We start from the raw sequence: 23,265 nt of genomic DNA, 5'->3' as shown, positions 1-23,265 counted from the left end.
TCTAGAATTCAAAGACATAGCTGTGTTAGTCTGGATCAGTATGCAAAGGGATCTTGTACAACCTTTGAGACTAACTGAGAGAAAGAAATTAGTATCATAAGCTTTCATAGACTTAAGACTACTTTTTCAGATGCATGGAATGAAGTGCCTAGAGACAGACCTTTATACCTATGAATGAGGAGGGTGTTTGTGTGAATAGCAACAAAAATACAAAACTTGTGGGTATGACTATGAGATGATGTTTCATTTTAACAATGGGCACTGGAGCACAAAGGCAGGAGGAAATATTTTGCCAAGGTCAGTAGATAACTGTATGAATGGTGGAAGGAGTTATTAGAATGTAGGATGGTGCTGGCTAGGAACCTGAAAAGGGTTGTGATAAATTGGGCAAAAGAGCCCTCATGCGGCTGGGTATTAACTAGTGTTATAATATGTGTAGAGTGCCATGAAATCATTGTCTCTGTTTAATCCACTGTTGATGGACTGGAGTATGTGGATATTTTCCAATTCTGCTGTTTCTCTTTTGAATCTTCCTTTGTATTTGTTGTTGTTGTTGTTGTTCAAGGACTGCTGTTCTGAGTTCTAAGACAGTAAGCCCAGGAAGTGTTCTGCAACTGGGTTTTGTGCATCTCCATTCCCAATGTCTGATTTATGGCCATTTATCTTCTAGCACAGAGACTGCTTGTTTGCCCAATGTAGAGTGCTGAAGGGCTAGTTGGGATTAACAACTGAACTTAGGCCAGAAAGTCACACATCTGACATATAATGAGAAGAGTGTGCTAGCTCTCACCTCTGTACTGCATCAGTTCTGCCCTCAGGTGGAGAACAACAGCATGAAAAAGAGACCTTCCACTATGTAAGAAGGTACTCTGAAAAATCAGGGTTTTCTCATGTCTGTGGAGAGGCTCCAGACTGTTGCTCTCCACAGAACATGGGGGAAGGGCTTGCCCAAACAGACTTATGATCATGTAATGGTGGACTACAATGTTGTAAACATCCATGGGAGGGAAATACATGCAAAACTATATCTTGGTGACCATTATGCATATAGAGCCATCAACATGACTATTCAACAAGGGTTCCAATACACAATGTATCCTGAAGCGCAATGTGTTCCAATGTGACATACTGTGCATTGGACTATGTAACACAATAAGATGTCCCCCATTGAAATCTCACACTGTGCCCCATCGTTTGTCATCACAATTCATTGATTGATTGATTGATTGATTGAAATTTTATTTATATACCGCCGTTCCTATGATCACTGCGGTTTACAAAACAAAATGAAAATACGATACAGTATTAACATGGCTGAGTGATTTAGCGCCACCATTATAAAGTTATACATGGTAGTTTTTAATGTGGCATCTTGGTCTTGTTGAATAATATAAATATGTATATAATATAAATAAATAGATCATTTTGAATCACTATATGATGGAAGCACATCTGAAGATTTCACAACTGAATTTGAGTTTTCACCAAGCCTAACATTCTAGCTTGTTGCTGAGTTGTCTTTGACTCATGGTGACTCTGGGGATGAGAATCTCCAAGACCCCTGTCCTCAACTTCTCTGGTCAGGTCCTGCAGGCCCAGGCCCTGACCCATGTTCTCCCTGATCAAGTCTAACTATCTGACATGTTGCCTTCCTCCCTTTCTACTACCTTCCACTTTTCCTAGCATCAATGCCTTTTCTAATTTTTCTTCATGATGTGGCCAAAGCACTACAGCCTCAATTTAGTCATTTTGGCTTCCAGGTAGAGTTCAGGCTTGATCTGTTCTAGAACCCATATGTTTGTCTTTTTGGCCATCCACAATATCCTCAGCACTCTTCTCCAGAACCACAACTCTAATATTGGAGTTCCTTCCTCCAATATTTGTTCCTTCTGCCCCTGAGTTTAAGCCTGCTCTCTGTATAACATTTTCTGCATACAGGTTGAATAAATAGGGTAATAGTTTGAAGCCTTGACTGACCCTCTTTGCCAATTGGGAACCGTTCTGTTTCTCTGTATTCAGTTCTGATGGCAGCCTCTTGTCCATTCTAGCTACAGTCGGCCCTTCTTATACATGGATTCAAGCATACATGGTTTGAATATATTCAAAATAAGTATGAATTTCAAATATCAAACCTCGATTTCCCATTTTTTATAAGGGACACCATTTTGCTATGTCATTATATTTAATGGGACTTGAGCATACACAGATTTTGTTACAAACAGGGATCTTTGAACCAAACCCCAGTGTAATAATATTTATTTATTTATTTATTTATTTGCCGCCCAATCACTGGGAATCCAGGTGGTTTACAACAGAAGGAATAATACAAACCAATAACAATAAACATGAAATAAAAACCAGATGTAACATAGCAGTATATTAAACTTGAGAATAAACCTTTTCTCTCCCCACCTCCTTTCATTCCAGAAATAAGCTGCCTTCAATTCCATCAACAAATAAATAATAAATAATTGGAAAATATACTGGGTTTCAACTGGTACCATAAAACAGCACACCCAGCATGTCTAAAATGCCTTTAAAAAGAGTCTTCAGAAAGGTTGTATACAGTTATCACAATGGTTGTAACAGAAAATTGATCGCCTAATGTTTCTCAGGACAACATGTAAACTTCGAGGCAGAACAGTTAAGTTGCTTTACACCCAATGAACTAAAGAATGGTGACTTACCAGATTCTGTTGACATAGCCAATAGAATTGCTGGAATTTTTGAGACATAAGCAGCTGAGCACTTCCTACGGCACTCCGGATCTTACCTAGAACTGAACAGGCAGTGAGATTGTAGTCAGTTTGGGCTTGCAACACTCATGAAACTCCAAGTCATAAATATATTTATGTAACAGAAATGTTAAGCATTAAACATTTGAAGTTACGGTTAGGGTTCAGATAGCTGTGAAAGATTTTCATAGTTGAACTATGTTCAAGGAAAATGGAAACTAAGATCAGCCCTTCAGATTCATTTTTTAAAAGAGAGAGAAAAGCTCTAGGAAATGCTTTTTTTTTTAAAAAAAAATAAAGATGAAAGGATGCAATTTTCCCTTCTGCTAAAAGAATCAAAGTGAAAACACATAAGCGGACCTTGATGGATTATTGTGAGGCACTGTTTTCTTTCCCGAAAAGCATATTTTGTCACTTGGGTTGCTTTGAAATTACCTGTTTAGTCTAGAACTGGTATTCCTTGTTCAGTCCCTTTTTATGAGAATATTGTCACATTCTTGTTACATACTAGCATTAACTGAATAATGCAGTAATATGATTTCTGCCTGAACCTGATTTTTTTTTTTTTTGGGGGGGGGGGTTTTTTTAGTTACATAAACAGTGTGGGTGGGGAAAACGCTATTGCAATGTGTCCCCATCCTTTTAATTAGTTGTTTCTCTCTCAGCACATTGGCCCCTGATCAGTCATTTCCTGTATTTTCTGTTCAATGGATGGCAGCTTTTAATTTTGGAAGTTCTCCCTCCTTCCTTCTGCAAGGCTGGTCCTACCTCTCTCTACCCACACACTGTACTGCCTTATTGGTGTCTAGTGCCTCCTGCCTGGTGCTGATGCCTGCCCTTCAAATAAGGGTAGAAAGACAAAGAATCCTTTTATCTTTACATGGCATCCCTACCTATTCCCCAAGGAACCCCTTCTCACAGAAGGGCAGATCAATTTCTGTTTTATGTTAGTTTTTCATGTGTTTCTTCAGAACTGCTATCCTATTGATGTAGCAATCTGCAAATTTTATAAAAAAAGCAAAAGAAAAACAAAAACCACATTATTTTGAGATGATTCCTCCCTCCTAAATAGGGACATTGATGTCTTTTCCTAAAATATTCTATTTCGTACACAGTTTACTCTAAAATGCACATTTTATATGGATTTCAACCTAAGGAGTTTATCACACCAGGCATTTCCGTCACCCAAACATCATCAAAATGGGATGGAAGTGTCCATGGTGTGATTGCGCCTGGCGCTACTGAAAGGAAATAGAAGCGTTTTCATCATGGAATCGCCAGAAAAACAGCCCTTTTCTTATTAGCCAATTAAATCATTAATAAGAAAAGGGCTGTTTTCCTGGCGATTCCATGATGAAAACGCTTCTGTTTCCCTTCAGTAGCACCAGGGTGCTTCCACCCCATTTTGATGATGTTTGGGCAACGGAAGCTCCAGGTGTGATAAACTCCTAAGAGACACATTTTCATACAGATTAGCACATTTTGCAGCCAAAAGATATATTACAGGATTGTAGAAGTGTAAGATCTATAGTATAATTATGGTATTATGAACCACATGTAAGCCCAGGAAGTGTGAATCAGATTAGTTTGCTTAGAACTACATTCTTCAGAATGTAGTTCTAAGCAGAATGTAGTTCTAAGCCTAATGAATATTGTAGAGCTTGGAAAGGTTGCATCTCAAGTTTTGGAATTCTGGGAGATGTCATCCAAACAAAGGAACTTTATTAAATTCTGAAAAATCCATACAATTTTGGTTTTTATTTTAATCCTGGGAACTGATTACTACTTCCAAGTACTGTTTCCCGGTAGACAATTGTACGGTAGAAAATATTATTTTAAAAGCTTGCTGATTCTTTCTTTTTGGCTGCCCATTTGTCAGAAATGACAGGCATAAATAAAAAAGTCTATGATTTTAGGTGGTGGTGGTGGTGGAATGAGCTATCACATGTACAAGCCTATTGTAAGCAAATACTTTCTACTAATTTTTACCATACTTGCATAAATAAATTATAATTGTTATCCTATACATATCTATTCAGAAATAATTCCCACTGAATTGCAATGGGATTTACTCTTAGGTAACATTACAATATAATAATAATAATAATAATAATAATAATAATAATAATAATAGTAATAATAATAATGATAGTATTTATTTATATTCTGCTTTTTCTCGAAAGAATCAAAGTGGATCACAGGAATATCAGGATAAAATCACATACAATTTTTAAATACAATTAAAAACCCCAACCCCCAAACCCTCCCCCCATTTATATTGAATTTCATATCTTCATGACATTCTGGATTATATTAATTACACTAAAATGTTAATATTCAATGTAGTTCATGGTCTTCAGCTGAATTTTTTAATATTCTCATAGATATGTTTTCTATATTTATGGGGAGAGAGGAAGAATGAAAAAAGAAAGATATTTATTTTAATTAGCTGTGGAATAACCTTCCGTAGTAGCTATTTCCTTAATCTTCATTTTCAGTTTAATATCTTCTGTCAAGATAAAGAATTTACTTGTGGATACAGTCTGGTGGAAAACATCCTGAATTCCATGGATTAGCTGTGTCCCTCTAACATTCCTCATGAATGAATATCTAGGCAGGGCAATTAGCTAACAAAATGGAAAGTATTTTGTCAATAAAAACAAAGTAATCCATAGCATACTCTGTGAGCAAGTGTAAGCTATAATATTTGGGTCTTTATTAAATAGGACATAACTCTCAAATTGATCATCAATGATTTTAAAATATTCTTGCAGATTGTATACCTTTCAGATAAAGTGCACAAAAATTAGTTGAGTAGGTATTATTAACAAAACTAGAACTTAATTCTGAGTAAGCTCTATTTGGTTGTTTTCAATGGGTTTTACAGCATTACTTGGAAATATATCCCATTTTATTCAGAGACAACATAACACCAGTCTTAAAAGAACCATACTGGATTTCCATTTGCTTTCCAGCTGAATTCAAGGTGCTGCTTTTGACCTAAAAAGCCCTAAAAGGCTTGGGGCCAGGATATCTGATAGATTGCTTCCTACCATATCAGCCTGCCTGAAATTTGAGATCCTCAGAGTAGGCCCTGCTGCATGTCCCAACACCTTGCGAGATTAAGGCCTGGTACATATTGGCGCTATGTGCTGGCCTGAGGTCGAAATTAGGGCTCAGGAGAGCGGAGCGTCCGCATGCTCCCGAGCCCTACTACGATGTCTGGGTGCTATCTTGGCATGTGTGCATCCAAATGGCACGTGTGCCGATGACATGCCTTGTGTGCCACATCCAAACGGCGCGGTGCATGAGAGGCATTATCATGGTGCACGAGTGTGCCAATGGTGCCTGTTCCAGAAAAGGGGCTTCTTTTTGCTCCGTGTGCAGGCTGCATAGTGTGGTTGCTGCAGCCTGCTTCCGGGGCAGAAAGGGCAGCATCTTGTTGCCCCTTTCTGCCCATCTATCAAGCCCCTAAGTTGGTAAGCATACATAACAGGGCTTTCAATGTAACAGCACCCTGATAAACTTCCTGCAATAGGAAGCTGATTCCATCTGTATTGAGCTTTGGCAGGCAAGAACAGTACTCTTTTACTTGGCCATTGGCAATAGAAATGGCTTTATTTTGATGGTTTGTTTTACAATTATATTTTAAGATTGTTTTAGACTGATTTTAAAGAGTATTTTAATGGTGTGTGTGTGTATCTTTGTAACAGTTTAATTGCTTCTGTTTGCTGTGTATTGCTTCAGGAGCCCTTGTGAACTGGGCAATGACAAATATCTTAAATAATAAATAAAGAAATAAAAATAAAATAAAAATTCAGCAAGGCTCGCCTCCAAATAAGTATCTATAGAATGTTAGCCTTAATATTTGTTGAAATTTGCCTATATAATAGCTTAATTTTGATGGAAACTACAGACTGCTCTTCAAATACATCAGATATGGTGAAGCTGTGGCCCTCCAGCAATTGCTAGGCTCTTTAACACCCATCAGTCGCGGCTCAAGTGGTCAATAGTCAGGGATGTTGATAAATGCGGTTCAACAAGAACTGCAAGACCAGAGTTTCTTCACCTCTGAGACCAGCAACAGACAGGATAAAAAAAAAAGAATCCTAAAAATTAATTTGATAGTTCATAAAACACTTTTTGAATTTGGAATGGTTCACTGGTTATTTCAATTAAATGAAGCTGAAACCAGGAAAAGGTGGTTCATTTGTGCGATCGCACAGAGTCACTGAATTATACCTGTTTAACCATGGATCAAAAAGGTGTAGGATGGCAGCCATAATCACCAATGTGTTTTTAATTAAAAATATTGGTCATTGGACTGTATTCACATTTGACCTAATTTAATGCGCAGAATGGAGACAAATTAGCTGAAGAGGAAGGAGTTCAAATAAAAGGATGGAAATGTTCCAGGCAATTAGATCTAAGTGCAATGAGTTACACCTGGGCTGAAAATGCAGGTGGATGGCATTAACAACATGTATCTCTATTGTATGTTTAATAATAAGGTATTAAAACTGTATAGTTGGATAAATATATACAAGTAAAGAATCTTAAATGGACATTTGAGTTTCTTTTATTTGCAAGCTCAGCCCAACTCATCCTGAAAGTCCAGGGTGAGATTAACACTTAAAACAACCATTGTAACCATGCCAGTTGTGTTGAAGGTTGCAGGAGGTCATAGCTCATTCAGCCAGTAAAGGCATTGATCTTTCTGTCTGAATGAAACTGCATGATAGAATAGGCAGAGATGTTATTCAAGTATCTTTAAGTGTATTACACAGGGGAATCCTCTCCCATGACTAGTGAATGACCTGCCCTATTGCAGCCTGTCACAATGAGGTGCTCAAGGTATAACAAGCAGCTTCAAAAGTAAGGGAGTCTTCCATCTGGTCTAATTGCATTACTAGTTGTCTGCAGTATGCAGTTTTAAAGACACAGCCCAGTACAATCAGGGTAGGCAGCAGGGAGAAATCAGCCACACTTTCTTCTTTCTCCATGAAAACAGACCAGTGCCCAGTCAAAACTGACTGCAATGACAACAGTAGCACTTGTTCTTATTCTCTACCTTTAGGAAGCTGTGACTCAGAACAGTGTCTGATGCAACCTGACTCCTGGCACTGGATAACATCCAATATTCAATATTGTGCAAGTCGATTTACTCCTGCATAATGGGACCTTCTTTTCTTTTACTCTCCTCTGCAGCCCCATATACACAGCCCCCAACCCCTTGGAGTGCATATAGGAGGGCTGCACAGGTAAGGGGGTAAAAAGCCAGTGGCATCCATTCCGCTGACAGACAGACACTGCTGCGTATATCCTTTTTCATTTACAGCCTATTGGCTGGTAGTTCCTTGTTTTCCTCACTTGGAGAGCTTTGTCAGCACCTGTGTCAGTGATGAAACTCTCATTGGCATCAACTGGAGAGCACAAAATTCCAATCAAAGCACTTAGCTATAAATGGATTGTGGCTATGGCACCATAGGTAACACATACAGAACCAGGAGAGTGAGCTGATCCATATAAAAACAGCTAACCTAAAATATCATACACTTCACAGTGACTTTCTTTGTATTTCAGTAATGCCATTTCAGTCAAAGTAGCTTGGTGTTCTGGTTGCAGAATGGAATAGAGAGAACAACATTTTGCTGTATTTCTTGGAAAAGATGACATTTGCCTTGACTAGCCAGTCGGGGCAGATATCTTTTCCTTCTCCAGCAATGCTCCAGGAATGAAGTGTCTGAAATGGTATCAATGCTTTTACTTCTTTACAAAATGGCAGAGAAATAAATTGCCCTTGCTATTTCATCTTAAATAATGCCCTCCTTAAACATATTAATAGATTCCACACAATCACTTTTGGATGCTATCTGTGTAATACACCCTTCCCCAAAGAAAAATACTGATGAAAATATTTTAGCTCAGCTTTAGTTTAAACTATTACATTGAAGTGTGCTTGAAAATTATCAAGAAGCCAACAAAGCTCCTTTTAAAATGAGTGAATGGCATTCTGACTGGCCAGTTTCAGATGGAAAACTGGCTGCTGCATTTTGAGCCTCCATTCTGAGAGCAGTGTAAACCTGGGAAGGACATCTGGTACAAGCAGAGTTCACTGAGGCAAAGAAGGAATAACACAAGTTAAACAATTACATTTTATGGCCATGGTGTTAATTCCCCACATTTCAGGAACTAGTTAAAATGAAAGCGTGAAGGACAGAATTGACTGAAATCTGTATTTTGTAGGACTGTTTCTAAATATCCATCTGAGTAATACCTTGTCTGTTGAAGCAAACTGAGCCATTACCAGAGGGACAAAATGCCTCATAGAATGAGTAGTATCTTATGGCTACTGGCACAAAGATTAGTCAAAAAATATAAATGATGTACTGTAGATTTATTTATGCTAAATATTGAAAGTCAACTATATGTTCTATCAGATGTTTTGTCTTTTAAAGTATCTCTTTCTCTGAAGTAATTTTAAAAGGATTGTTTTTCTTTTTAATGAACATTTTAATTAATTTAATTCTATTTATTACAATTACAATTTAACATTTTGTATGTTTTCATTCATTAAGAGCTTTTATTTATATATATTTTAATTTTTACAATCCCACCACTACTAATAGTAACTACTGTTGAGGTATGTTGAGAGCTGCAGTCCAACAGCCTGGAAGGCTACATGATTCCTAGCTGTGATTTAATGTATTGTTGAGTATGACTGCATGCATAGCAGAAAGTGGAAATGGATCTGGCCCTCTCTTCAGCCTCCCTCTAGTTGACGAAAGCTCTGAACAGTTTCAGTATGCCCATAACTATACAGGTTGAGTCTCCCTTATCCAGGATTCCAAAATCCACAATACTCCAAGAAACCAAACCTTTGTTCATGGGTGGGTGAGATAGTGACTCCTTTGCTTTCTGACAGTTCAATGAACACAAACTTCATTTCATGCACACAATTACTTAAAATAAATGAATTATATGTTTAGACACGGGTCCCATCTCCAAGGTATCTCATTATGTACACATATGCAAATACAAGTTTTCCAAACTCTGGTCCCAAGCATTTCAGAAAAAAAGAAGACTCAAGCTGTTGGTACTCCTTCAAAAAGGCAAGGTTTCCAGTAATGCATAGGCTCCATTCAGACCTTCCATTGAATGCACGGAACCAGACCAGAAGGCACCATCAGAAACTGTCAACCTCAGGTGATCAGCCACCAGGGTCAAATACTGAGGGCTGGCTCTCGCCATCCTATTTGTAAATTTCCCAGAGGCACTCTTGGGTACAGAAAGCTGGACTAAATCAATTTTTGGCTGAGCATGCAAAATATATTCTGACACTGAATTTTTGCTTGCACTGAACCTGACCTTGCCTTTGCAGAATCCCAGATATAAATTACAGAAACACATAGATTTTAACAAAAATCCCACCCAATTTTAATGTTCTGTTGAAAACCATCCTCTTGGAGCAGCACACACGCTCGCATGCACAAAGGAAGAGGGTTCATCACCAAAAGATAATTAATTCATAGCTAGGAAAGAAAAAATTACTTTTGGGCTACAGATCCCAGAATTTTCACACCAGAATGGCTACTGGCCTTGCTGTCTTTGGGGTTTTGGCACTGTTGTCCTTAAAGGTAACTTTCAAAAGCACTGAACGGCAGCTGTGGGCGTATGTGGTTATGTGTACAGTGTTTTAGAATCTCATTATCACTGTGTTTATACAAATCTTCATGCAAAGAATGCAGCCTTGTATTTCAGAATGCATTTCTACTTCAACTAAATCTTTATGAGCTGGAATAAATCATAGAAGAGAAACAACATAACTGTACTATCCCATAAATACCACCTAGTTATATTGTAGAGAAGTATCTACTCACGCTACATTAAAATACAGACATGGGCAAGCACTGACATTTTAAATATACAGATGCTCCTTTAAAACCAACTGGCAACTATATTTCACTATAGAAAATAGTGTCAGTTGAATGGAGCTGCCTTGAGCCAATATAACTTGTTCTCATCAAGAAGTGTTCATATCATCTGTGTCAAGATCAAGATGCATGTCAAGCTGTGACAAATTCTAGAGTCTGTCATAGCAAATGACAATAAAAAGACCACAATAAATCAGTTAGCCTTTAAGGTGTCATGGGACTCTTTGTTATTTCAGGCTGTGATATCACTACAGTATCCTGGTATAAATGTGTCAGACTGTGTATGATTAAAAAGAAGAAGAAGAAGAATTTTTCATCTGCTTGATTTAACAGGCCTGAATGGGCCCATATAAAGCATCAATTTCTTTCCCTATGGATGTGCCCACAGTTTCTTCAACACATATATAGTCTTCTGTATTTACGATGCAGTCCTATGAATACCCAACTGGTAGTAAGGGCCAGTGAATAAAGGGGAACCCACTTCTTCTCAGTAAATGTGCACAGGTTTTCCCAGAGGGGTTGGAACCTGCAGCCTACCCCAGATATTTTGGGGTTATAATTTTCATAATCCCTGACTGATGCTGGTGAAATTTTGTTTGCTTGTTTATTTAAATGTTTATACCTCACCTTTTATCATGTGATTTCAGGATGGCATTTAAGAAAGCTGAACTCACTCAGCAGCTGGAGGACCTCAGGTTAGCTACCTCTGCTTCACACAGTCTCTTTTATATTTTCAGAAATACAATAATTGAAGGACTTAAAAAAACACTCTGAAATTGTTATCTCATGTTTAAAAAACAACACTTGAGTGAGCATTCAACAAATTCTAGACTTAATCTTATGAATAACAAAACATACAAAATGTTATAAACACGTAATTTGTCCTCTCTTTTCTCTTCTGAGGTTGTAATAGCTTAGCCTATTGCAATTTCAAATGCTTGTAACTTCATAAATGAAGATAAAAATGAAAAGGAACAAGGAACTGGATCTTCCTTCTCGGTTTGGAATTCAGTTCTTCAACCCATTCTTTGGCCTGTTACAGACAGGCCAAAATAAAGCTGCTTCGAGTCACTTTGGAGGTATGGTATTTCAATGATGCATGCGTCCTAAGAGTCCAAAAGCCACACCAAACCTGCACTCCAGTCCTTAGGACTGGAGCGTGGCTTTGGTGCGGCTTTTGGACTCTTAGGACGCATGCATCATTGAAATACCATACCTCCAAAGTGACTCGAAGCAGCTTTATTTTGGCCTGTCTGTAACAGGCCTCAATTTCTTTTTTGATGTAAAAGGTCAGGTAATAGTAGTATATATATATATATAACCGCCTGTGAATTTCTCTTCTATTGGAAATCTCTGAATAGAGGAGCTAATATGTGTTTGTGATTTATCTTAATGAACTGTTTATACAGGCATTTCAACAGTTTAAAACTTCCCAAACGACAGAATACATGTTAGCAGGTAAAACCAATACCTCAAAAATGAACCCTTACATAGCAATGAGAGTAAGGATGTCAACACTAGACACTCACTCCAAAACAAAGTGCTATGTCTCCAATTTAATAAACAGAACCAAGTGTTAAGTGATATTGAACAAAACAATCATAGCAACAATATAAAAAATACAGAGGGAGCTTCATAAACACCTTAAAGGAAAATTTCAAATGTAAGGTATAAGATATATATATATATAAGCTCTTACTTTCTTCAGAGAGATCATTTTCTTCTGCTTCTCTTTCCATCTCTTTACACCACCCTTCCATCCTCTTAGTTTCAGTATGTAGCAACTTCATAAACCATGACCCATCCCGTCGACAGGGAGACATCCGCCCTGTTTCAACTGTCTCAATGGCTGGTTCCAACCAGGGTTCAGGTGGAGGGAGATTAGAAGTGTCTACTTGGGTCCTATAATCTTCTCTGTAACTAAACAGCCCCTGTGTCCGTACAGTTCTTACTGCACCATACTGAGTAGGAGTGCTTGGTTCTGAGTGCCTTTGGAAAGAGCCACCAAACTGAAGTCCCTTATCCTCCATTGTTATATGTCCTGGAAAGCCTTCAAGTTCCAGGTCAGCTTGAACAGCTGCTGTTACACTATTTGATCGCTTAAACCGGCCATGTCTGGAGAAGAATGAGAAGAGATATACATATAAATATAGACACACACACACACATGGAAAGAGACACATAGATATAAATATAGATACACACACCAATCATATATTGACAAAAATGTTTAGCATTATTTCACCTTGTTTGCTATTCAGGCTTTTTAAAAATATTCTTCTTCAGAAAGTTTTAGAAAAATAATTATGTTTTTTTCCCAAAGAAGCATGTGTTTGAAGCACAGGGTACATTTTTAGCACATTTAGGCTAATACTGATTTGTTCCCACAATAGAAAACAATGTGCATCATTTGTAAATGAATTGGAAATAAATTGCAAATATTGCCATGATTCACATTACCACTGAACTGAATAAAGGCAAATAAATGAGTTATAACTCAAATTGGGATTGGCAGGGATGACATTTGCTCACATATTTCTCAGACTTCTGTAACAATAGCAAAATACTGAGATACTCCAGTACATAGACATACAGATGCACATCCTGACATGTGTCTACATTCTTATACTATATATACTATACATCAAGCACATAGCAATGCACACACTTTTTGTATAATTGCTTGACATACCGTTTATCATTTTCCACCTGCACTCCAACTGAATGATATTCTCGTAGGCCTTTGCTCTCAGTATCTGAATCAGTTGCTGTTTCCACCTAGTTCAACACAAAAGATAAATCTGCAGAAGTGAACATTGAAAATCCAAGATTATTACTATCTCATGGATTTAAGATAAGTTACGCTGTCTGTTCCTAACTAGCAAATCTGTTATGTCTGTTTTTACTGACAAACTAGCTGCCTGGATGTTCATTGTAAGTTATTTAACAGAAATGTCAAATGAAGTATAATAAATAGTCCAGTGCAAATAATGTGGCTTACTTTATAAAACTGTGAAGAACCACTTTTTTTCTGCCATGGTTTGGAAACAATGCAGACTGAACACATCAAGTGGGGCTGTGCATGTTGTCCCTGCTACCAACTTCCATAGGTTCAAGAGCTCCACTAATGCACAGAGCTCACACATGTGCCATGTATATGCAGATAGGTACTCTTACTGAGCAAAACTCCAAGTATAATAGGGCAGATGGGTGTGTGGGACTTCTTTTTCTGTGAATGAAAGGACACTTTCCAATCTTGCATGCAACTGGGTTCCATTGGAGGCTTTCCTGGTGAAGGAAAGGGATACGTGGTGACTTTCTCTCATTCCCAGTTCCTTCTATAACTCTTTATGCCATTTCCTACTCTGTTCTAGAAGGTCTCCAACATCCAGTAACAGTGGGGAACTGGCATGGACACCTGCAGGAAGAAGAGGGAAGTGGAGACGATTGCCTTGCTAAGCCTTTCCTCCAACTCCAGCAGAATTTCTCTGAGTGCAAGACGAGAAATGAATTCCATCCCAAGTTTCCAGTAACATGCAAAGAACTGACCTGCCCACATAACTTGGTCACATGCAGGATCAATGCATGCAGGCCTCACGAACCGGTGGAGGTCTGTAGAAGGGTAAGCAGATTTGACTGGCCCAAAACATCATTACCATAGGAATTCCTAGTCCTATACTAACTGAGGGAGACTGAAATTCTAATTTATATTTTTAAAGTTCTGAATGTTTAATTCTTTTCGCCAGAAAGGACATATTCTCTCTTGCAAATTATCATTCTGTGCAGCTTGCCAACGCTGACACCGACTAAATACTCCAATGATTAGTCCCATGTTTTAATACCTTTCATTTCCTTGCCATGCCTAGAAGCAGACACTAATGCCAAATAAGGATTTTCTATGCAGTTTGGCAAAGGATACAATTTAGCAGCAAGTGTGCAAAAATAAACCTGAGAAGTAACAAGGGGAAGGGGAGGGACATTTAAAGAAAGGGAAAAAAAGGGTTGTTGTTGTTGTTTTTCCTTTTCAAGGAAAAAGGTTTACCATATGATTACATGCCTGCTAAAATCACAGTCAGTTTTGCCATCATAAACAACATACCACAACACTTACAGTGTTCAAACTGAAATTGTGTGCATCACCTCACAAATATTATATCATGCTTTACCCCACAGACACAGGTGATCCCAGAGAAAGTCTAGCTGGATTTTGAGAGTTCATCATAACTCATCAATTCCGACAATCTTATCAAAGGCTGCCTAAATATATACATGCTAGATACAGCCGAGCCTTCTTTTAACACCATGTTTACTCAATAAATATACTAAGTTAAAATGAATAATCTGTGCTAGATTTGTCTGGTCTAAAACTTAATTGTGCACCAGGAAAGCTATGGCCTGTTACAGACAGGCCAAAATAAAGCTGCTTCAAGTCACTTTGGAGGTATGCTATTTCAGTGATGCATGCGTCCTAAGAGTCCAAAAGCACACCAAAGCTGCACTCCAGTCCTTAGAATTGGAGTGGGCCTTTGGTGCGGCTTTTGGACTCTTAGGACGCATGCATCACTGAAATAGCATACCTCCAAGTGACTCGAAGCAGCTTTATTTTGGCCTGTCTGTAACAGGCCTATGAGTCTCTAACCTGACCTCATGTTTACAGAAGAAGTGGTGTCTAGGTTAGCTAAGATATTGACCATTGTTTAGTCTAAAATTAGAAGACTAATTTTCTTTCTTTTATCAGTAACAATATAATCAAACTGGACTGTTTATTATGGGCTAAACCTAACAGGCCTATCTGTGGTTTCAGCAACAGTCATGTTTGAGAGATGAAATGTGTTTGTCTGAGTAAGTGACATTGTCACTGATGGACTTTTTACTTGCCACCCCATCAGTCTGATTACATCTTACCTTGTTTTCCAGAGGGAAGACTTTCTGCCTACCGTTACTGCTGTATTTTCCAAGGTGGTGGAGGTGTCAACACCATTATCTGTGTAGCATATGGGGTGGGGAGGTGGTAATTTGCTTTGCTTGGTAGATGTGGTTTCCTCTTTGGGAAAACCACCTCAAGGGAATCGGAGAGGATCCTCTGTTGGATCTTTTATCTCTATCACACTTATATGAAGGGACTGGCTCCATGTAAAAATCTAGTATACAGTAACCTTGGGAAATGTGCATGGGAGGTGGAAGGCTTTGTGGAGGAGGCAATGGCCCAGAAGCTCCATTCCAATGAGAGACATATATTTTCTTCAAAATGTTTTAGAAGTCTGTTACCTTTTACATCTTCTTACAGTAACTCTTAATTGGGTAACTAATTAGCCAATCTGACAATTAATTCAGTTGGCTGTTGCACTCTAAATGCCCAAGTGTACTACTGTAGCTTGGATGTATGAAGTTCACATTTACATTTTCCCTCTGAAGCTCACCAGGTGGCTTCAGACATGTCATCCTCTCTCATCTTGATTCACCTAACAAGATTATTGTGGGGATCAAGTATTTCATGAATACTATTTCAAAGGGAACCCATTACAAATATAATATATGCAATTACATCTCCTCTTTCTAGAGATGTTTGTGCCATTTGTGTTTTCATTTTGCATGTGTTCCATAATATGTCAGATATTTTGGTGGGCATTTCTCTAGGAACAAAACAAAATCTACCAGTGGTAAATTATACCCTGTCATTTCATGAACTCCTTTTTATAATAATGCCAAAGAACAGATATATTACTGCAAGTACACCATTATTGCATAAAAATCTGTTATTATAGCACTATGTCAGCTTTTCAATAAGAGACAGATAATTCACTGTATGTTTCTCCTGTCTTAATGGTGTTGAATAACTGCTGATCATATTTCCAGCTTAGAAAAATGTGTGTCCACATTACCTTGATCACTGACTTATTCAAACCTGTTTTCATTTTAACTTAGGTTCCTTGAAATCTAAGGATTATATTCTAAGAACAGATTGCAAAAGGGGCACAGTAAATATTTGGCTGCCATGGCATCTACCTATAGCATTTATAATATAATTAGTACTGTATTCACTCCATAGTACTATATATGCCAGTGACCTAGACTTCCTGTTGCAAAATACTGAACATTATAAAATGGTACTCCTGAATGAGGCATGGGGCATGCCAATAAATTACAGCAATAAGGATATCTCAATATGTCTGAAACATGTATGGAGGTCCTGCTTATACAGGACCAGTGGGTTGCGGATAATGTGAAACCATCATCAGTGATAATGACAGTTGTTCTCTGGAGAGCACCATCTTGGAAGAGGCTGGTCTAGTCCCAAAACTGTTGGAAAATGTATGTATTATATTCTTCTTCCCCTCATTATATATATAGGGACTCCCTCTCTCATTTTATCTATCATGTCACTCCTGTCACTCAATCTTGGAGGCAGTTTAACAGCTCTCTCCCAAGATTCTAAACTGCTTCAAGCAGTCAGTTGTATTTCTTCCTGCTATATTAAAGATGGTGAGATTTTCCAAAACCATCACTAGTTAGGATATGATTTAATTTGTTATGTATTTGTTTATTTAAACCATTATTTTTTGTTTTTAAACTACAAAAGAGTAAGGCTTTATTCTTTAGGAAGACAGATTTAAATAATAGTCTGGGCCACACTTTTGCTGTTCTGCTGATGAAAGCTGAACTCTGACAAGTTTAACTTTCATACTATATATTATATTTTTGTTTCCCTTTAAAAGGGTTAACACTCGGGGAAATTGCACCTCACAGTTGTTCTCTGGAGAGCAGCAGCTTGGAAGAGGCTGATCTAGGTTCAAAACACACTGCAGAAATAATCCAATTTGAGACTACTTTAACTGCCCTGGCTCAGTGTTAGGGAATCCTGGGAATTGTAGTTTATTGTGGCACCAGAGATCTCTGACAGAGAAGACTAAATGTCTCACAAAACTACAGTTCCACTGTGCCAGGGAAATTAAAGCACATAGAAACGCAATAGTGTAGATTCTAAAGCATTTCCATCCTACAATGTCAGTTCAAATGCCAAGGTGACAGTATTGGTCCATTAGCATCTGTACATGTTGTTAGACTTCTGTAACACTGACGGTAAAGATCGGAAGTATTCAGTGTGAATGCACTCTTACATAAAACAGATAGCCACATGCAAAGGTCTCTAGTTCTACAAGACCATGGATGGGCTGGTTTATTATGGAATGTATTTCACATTCCATGTTATGGAATGTATTTCATATGTTAGTAAGTATTATGACCAAAGACCTGGGTGTATCTACACCATATAATTACAACATTTTAATACCACTTTTACTACTCCAGATTTTTAAGTTGGTGAAGGGCTTAGAATTCTGCAATGCTGCAGTTCAGAGGAATGCAATGTGGAATTCTACATCATCATTGTTGTTGTTATGGTTATTATTATATTTATTTATATCCCACTTTCCTCAAAAAAATGGGATTCAAAGTGGCTCACAATTTAAAAAGACAATGCAATTAAAAATACGCAAAAAGTGAGCATTAGAATAGAATCAAACTATTACAGCATCAAAAACCCATACTCAGTAAAAGAATAAAATGCAATTAAAATGACAGAAGTAATTAAAAACAGTAAAATTACCTCTGCATCTTGCCCCCTCAAAATCTACAAATTCCAGACTTCCGTAGGACAGAGCTGATCAAACTGCTACAATTGTGCAGTGTGGATACACCTCGCAGCTATAACAGAATCGCTTTGATTTTTCATAACAGTTGGGATGTACCCATACTGACGTTTCTTGCAGGAAATACATCAAGTGTAAAGGAGCGATGCACAGCCATTAAGTACCTGAAGTTTACAGGTATCAGGCAGGTTTGGCCAAATGCAACTTTCAAATATTCAAGGATCTGTTTTCCCATTACACTTACTCATTGTGCAAAAACAACTGAGCACATGCTCACAGTGGGATAACACCAGCATAATCTGACTGACACATAAAGTGTAAAGTGTGTCATAGCTGAAAATAAAATAAATTGGAAAGTAGGATAAACTCAGCTACAGTGTTTCAAGCATTCTGAGTGAGGGTTTTCAAACATAACATTCTACTTCTGGGTCCCCCTCCCCCCCAGTCAGGCCTAAAAATGTGAAACAATGGTGGTGGTATAACTCCCACTGGTCAGAATGCTGTTTGCATGAATGCTTATCCCTTGGGGAAAAAAACCCAGTGTCCTTTAACGGCTCTGTATGGAATTACTGCTAGAGATAGTAGTTGATTTCCATCCGAGCAAACAAGGGATTAAATGGAGAGTGTCACAGGAGCTTTTTGCCTTAAATTAAGCTTCATTCCTTCATACTGCTACTGTTGGCTTACAAAACACATTAAACAGGAGTATGATTCTAAAAGTCCAGTAATTAATGACCCTGCTATGAATAAAAACACAGGCAGGTGCACCACAGAGTCATTCCACAGCCATCTATTAAAAACCTATCAGTGCCCTTAATTAAACAGATATGTAAATATGAGCTGGAATTCTCTGTCAGCTTCATAACTACGTCACTACAGTAGCTATGTAAGTTATGGTCGCACTTACACAATCCTCACTTACTGGGCAGCAGCCACTGAGATCAATGGGAGTCTGTCCCCCTATCAACTGGGAAGCAGCTGACTGATGTTTGCATCCCTTCCATAAGTGAGCTCCAGTGTGGCAGGCAGAAGCAGTGTCCCTGCCACAATTTCTTTCACACCAGGGATTACTACCATGAGAGTATGGGGTGAGAATGGCAGGAAGATGCTTCCCGATCAACAGAGGAACAGACTCCATTGCTTGCAGGATCTGCTGCCCAGTAGGTGGAGGTTGGGGGACCTTCATGATCCCTAAGTATCCCCTAAACTAGGGAGTACATTTGTTGATGTTAGCTGCCTTTGAGTTGACCTCGACTCTTGGTGACCATGTGAATGAGACATCTCAAAGCCCCCTATCCTCTACCTCTCTATTCAGTTCCTACAGGCTCAGGCCCATGGTCTCCATCTGGCATGTGATCTCTTTTTTTCTGTCCTCTACCTTTCCTAGCATTATTGCCTTTTCTAACGAATCATGCCTTCTCATGATGTGGCCAAAGTATGATGGCCTCAATTTAATCATCTTGACTCCCAAGGAGAGTTCAGGCTTGATTTGTGCTAAGGATCATGAATACAAACCATTCATGAAAACATAACTTTAAGTTACACATATTTATCTGCCTTTGTGAATTCCAGCCAAAGCCATTCTCACCAATGTTCTAAACATAGGCTTCAGTGAGAAGGCAGCAAGGCTGACAAAGCACATGCTTCCTGCATTGTAATCATGAAAGGTCATGCCACTTTTATTTATTGCAACCATGGTAATCAGTATGAAAAGATACATTTTCATTCATAAATGGCACAACCATCTGAAAGTGACTACAGAAATTATTTATCTATAAAAAACAATTTTGCTGATTTTCCACTTCTGGGTTGGTAGGGTTCGTATTCTCAGTGGGATCAGCTGCAGGGGACTAGGTGCAGGAAGGTTTTACTTACTGAAAATTTACAGTTCAGCTTTGTGAGGTTTTTTTTTAAATAAGAGCCAGTACCTTTGACAAATAATGTTTGTCATTTGTTGGACTTGAAAGCAAGCAATGGGGACTGAACATCAGATGCTTTGTTGCTATAGAGATTCAACCGTGTAAATGGCTGGACAAATGTATTAAGGGATTTCGTAAATGCACAAAACCAAACCAGGTAATATAAAGGCAGGCATTGCCCCTGGGGAGAGTATCTCCTTCAAAGGAGGAGAAGGAGAGCGGGGGGAAAAAGCATCAAATGATGGAATGAGCACTTCTTACTAATTGGGCTAAAATAGAGACAGGCAGGGAATGGTGGTTTGAATCCACTTTGGACCCAACCTTGACATGAAAGAGATGAGAACCTTCTCTGTCCTCACCTTCCACACTTGAGAAAAAAGTCTAAACAGGGAAATAAAAGAAGGAAGTTTTAGTCATGTCTTTTAACTTTTGTGTATTTTAATGTAATTTTATACTGTTTTTAGATGATTTTGACTGTTTCAAATTTTATTGTATTTTTTAAAATTAGCTGAGAGTCACCTTTAGTCTCTTCTGGAAGAAAGACAGCATGCAAATAGTAATAATAATAATAATAATAATAATAATAACAACAACCCTGTAATAAATAAATAAATAGTCTCTGGAAACCCTATGGGAGGAATCTTCTGGGCTTTTCATCATCATATGTCAATCCCCCTTTAAACAAATAAACAAACACACAAAACCACAAAAAAGGAAATCTCATTGCAGCGCAGCACACTGGAAGATAGCTCTATGTTTAATTACTGCTTATGCATACAGAAAAGAGCTGACCTGAACATTTTATGTTTATGCTATGCTGCATTCTCTATCAAAGTCACTTCAGAGGTAGAAAGGTGGTTTTCCATCCAAACTCAGTAGCATTATATAAGCCTACAACGTTGGCTAGAAATGCTCATTAGGAACCCTTGTATTGTTTACTGCAGAAGTGCTTTTCAAAGATCTCTTTTAAATGAGACATTTCTAACCAGGAAGCTTTTCATACTATCTATTTAAGCCCTGCAATAAGTACTGTCAGCAGAATGGCTTTTGTTTAAAAGGGACAGTAATTCCACTTAGTGAGGATTTCTTTAAAAAAACAAACAAACAACAACAGGGTAGCAACTATCCTCCATTACGCTTGAGACAGAGAGGAGATGCTTTCATTATCTTGCGACTTGCTTGCTGTTTGATCATTTACAGTGATGCCATGTTAACATAAAGAACAAGGTAAAAAAAAAATGCAAGCTTTTTTTAAAAGAACTAAACCTAGCAATAGGAATCAAACATTTGGTATATTTTTATGCAATATCAAGAACTATTTTCTATAACTTCATAGGACCTTGTATCTTTATGCAAATCATTCAAAATACTATTAATTATTTGTCAGCAACATTCTAGAGCCCTCCAGTGACTTGCTGACTAATCACTGTTAGATAGGAGTCAGCTGAGTAAAAGTAGAACCAGCCAGGTAGGGAGAGAACACCATCACTTCTCTGCCTGTTTTTTGCTGGTCTGCTTGTTTCCACTTCTCTTTACCTGTAGACTGGTGCCTGATATCTGTTCCCAATAGGACCAGGCTCCCAGACACTATGCCAGCCAGTCAGGTCCACCTGTTCCCATCCTACAAGGTGATAAAAGCTGGATGCCTCTGGTGGTGGGGTTGAAGGTGGTGATTCCAAAAAGGGAGGCTTATTGTTTGGGGATATGGGTAAGGGCAGGAGTAGTTCTCCTGGTTGGAGTGTGTTTAAGAATTTTAATTGTGATCTTTAGAATATTCTGCCTGCTGGTGGCAAAAAGCAAAGAGGACTTATTTAGGGAGTACAGGAGAGGAGCTGATCCAAGGAGCAGCCATTACTACAGAAATGGGCAGAGGGAGATATGGAGTGGGGAGACAGTGCCATAACCATGAGGAAGGGAAAGCCAGAACTTGTAGCCCTTAAAATGTCCTAAACTTCAAATAGTGTGGATAGTCCTGGTAACAGGCCTCCTTGGCTGAAAATGTTGAAGCTCAATGCCAGGTTGGTAAATGGAAAAACACCTGATCCTGGATGAGAATGCTGACCTGGCTTGAATAACAAAGACCTCGTTGGATGATTCTGGAGGGTCTGCATAGATTCTTTGTTGCCTGAGTGGCTGGAAGGTAGAGTTGCAGTGGTTTATTGGGATTATTAATTAATTTATTCATTGGGTTTATATTTTGCCTTTCTCCCAAAATGGAATTCAAGGTGGGATTCCATCTTCCTCACCAGGTTGCCCTGTTGCACAGTCTACTGGATCTGAGAGTGTGTTTTTGAAGGTGGGTGGCAGGGAAAGAATACAGTGACACATGCCTTGATTACATCCCATTTGGATTACTTATATGCACTCTATATGGGGCTGTTTTTGGAAACTGTTCAGAAATGTCAGTGGGCCCAAAATGCTGCAGACAGGTTGCTGACTGGGACAGGTTATAGGGAACATAACCCCCTTGCTAAACAACTCCACAGGCTGCTGATCCATTTCCAGGCAGAATTTATAGTTTTAGCTATGACTGTTAAAGTCTTATAGAGCTTAGGTCGAGACTATTTGAAAAACTGTGGCCTGTTACAGACAGCCAAAATAAAGCTGCTTCGAGTCACAGTGGAGGTATGGTATTTCAATGATGCATGCATCCTAAGAGTCCAGAAGTCGCACCAAAGCCATGCTCCAGCCCTAAGGACTGGAGCGTGGCTTTGGTGTGGCTTCTGGACTCTTAGGACACACACATCATTGAAACACCATACCTCCACTGTGACTCGAAGCAGCTTTATTTTGGCTGTCTGTAACAGGCCCTCCCAGTACGAGCCTGCCCATGCTCTAATATTTACCAGGGAAGTCTTTTTCTCACTTCCACCAACATCTCAGGCATATCTAGTGAGTATACATGAGATAGTTAGAAAGACAGACTTCTCAGTGGTTGCTCCCAAGTTGTGCAATTCTCTTCCTTGGGTGGTCTGGTTGTCCCCCTTCTTGTTGTTTTACCATCAGTAGGTAAAGGCCTGTTTATTTA

General features: G+C 38.5%; 1 protein-coding gene across 6 annotated transcripts in view; it reads right to left on the bottom strand.

Annotated features, from left to right (window-relative positions):
• DLGAP2 (DLG associated protein 2) overlaps positions 1-23,265 on the bottom strand; it is a 587,254-nt gene that overhangs the window by 15,781 nt on the left and 548,208 nt on the right. For all 6 annotated transcript variants that reach the window (XM_042444836.1, XM_042444842.1, XM_042444839.1 and 3 more), the window contains 3 exons: positions 13,362-13,447; positions 12,369-12,784; positions 2,688-2,779 (listed from right to left, as the gene is read on the bottom strand). In XM_042444836.1, the coding sequence (XP_042300770.1) occupies positions 2,688-2,779; positions 12,369-12,784; positions 13,362-13,447 (594 nt within the window). The remainder of the gene's footprint in view (positions 1-2,687; positions 2,780-12,368; positions 12,785-13,361; positions 13,448-23,265) is intronic.

This window comes from Sceloporus undulatus, chromosome 1 (genome assembly GCF_019175285.1).
Source record: "Sceloporus undulatus isolate JIND9_A2432 ecotype Alabama chromosome 1, SceUnd_v1.1, whole genome shotgun sequence".
Classification (NCBI taxonomy): Eukaryota; Metazoa; Chordata; class Lepidosauria; order Squamata; family Phrynosomatidae; genus Sceloporus; species Sceloporus undulatus.
This window is presented reverse-complemented; position numbering and strand designations above follow the sequence as displayed.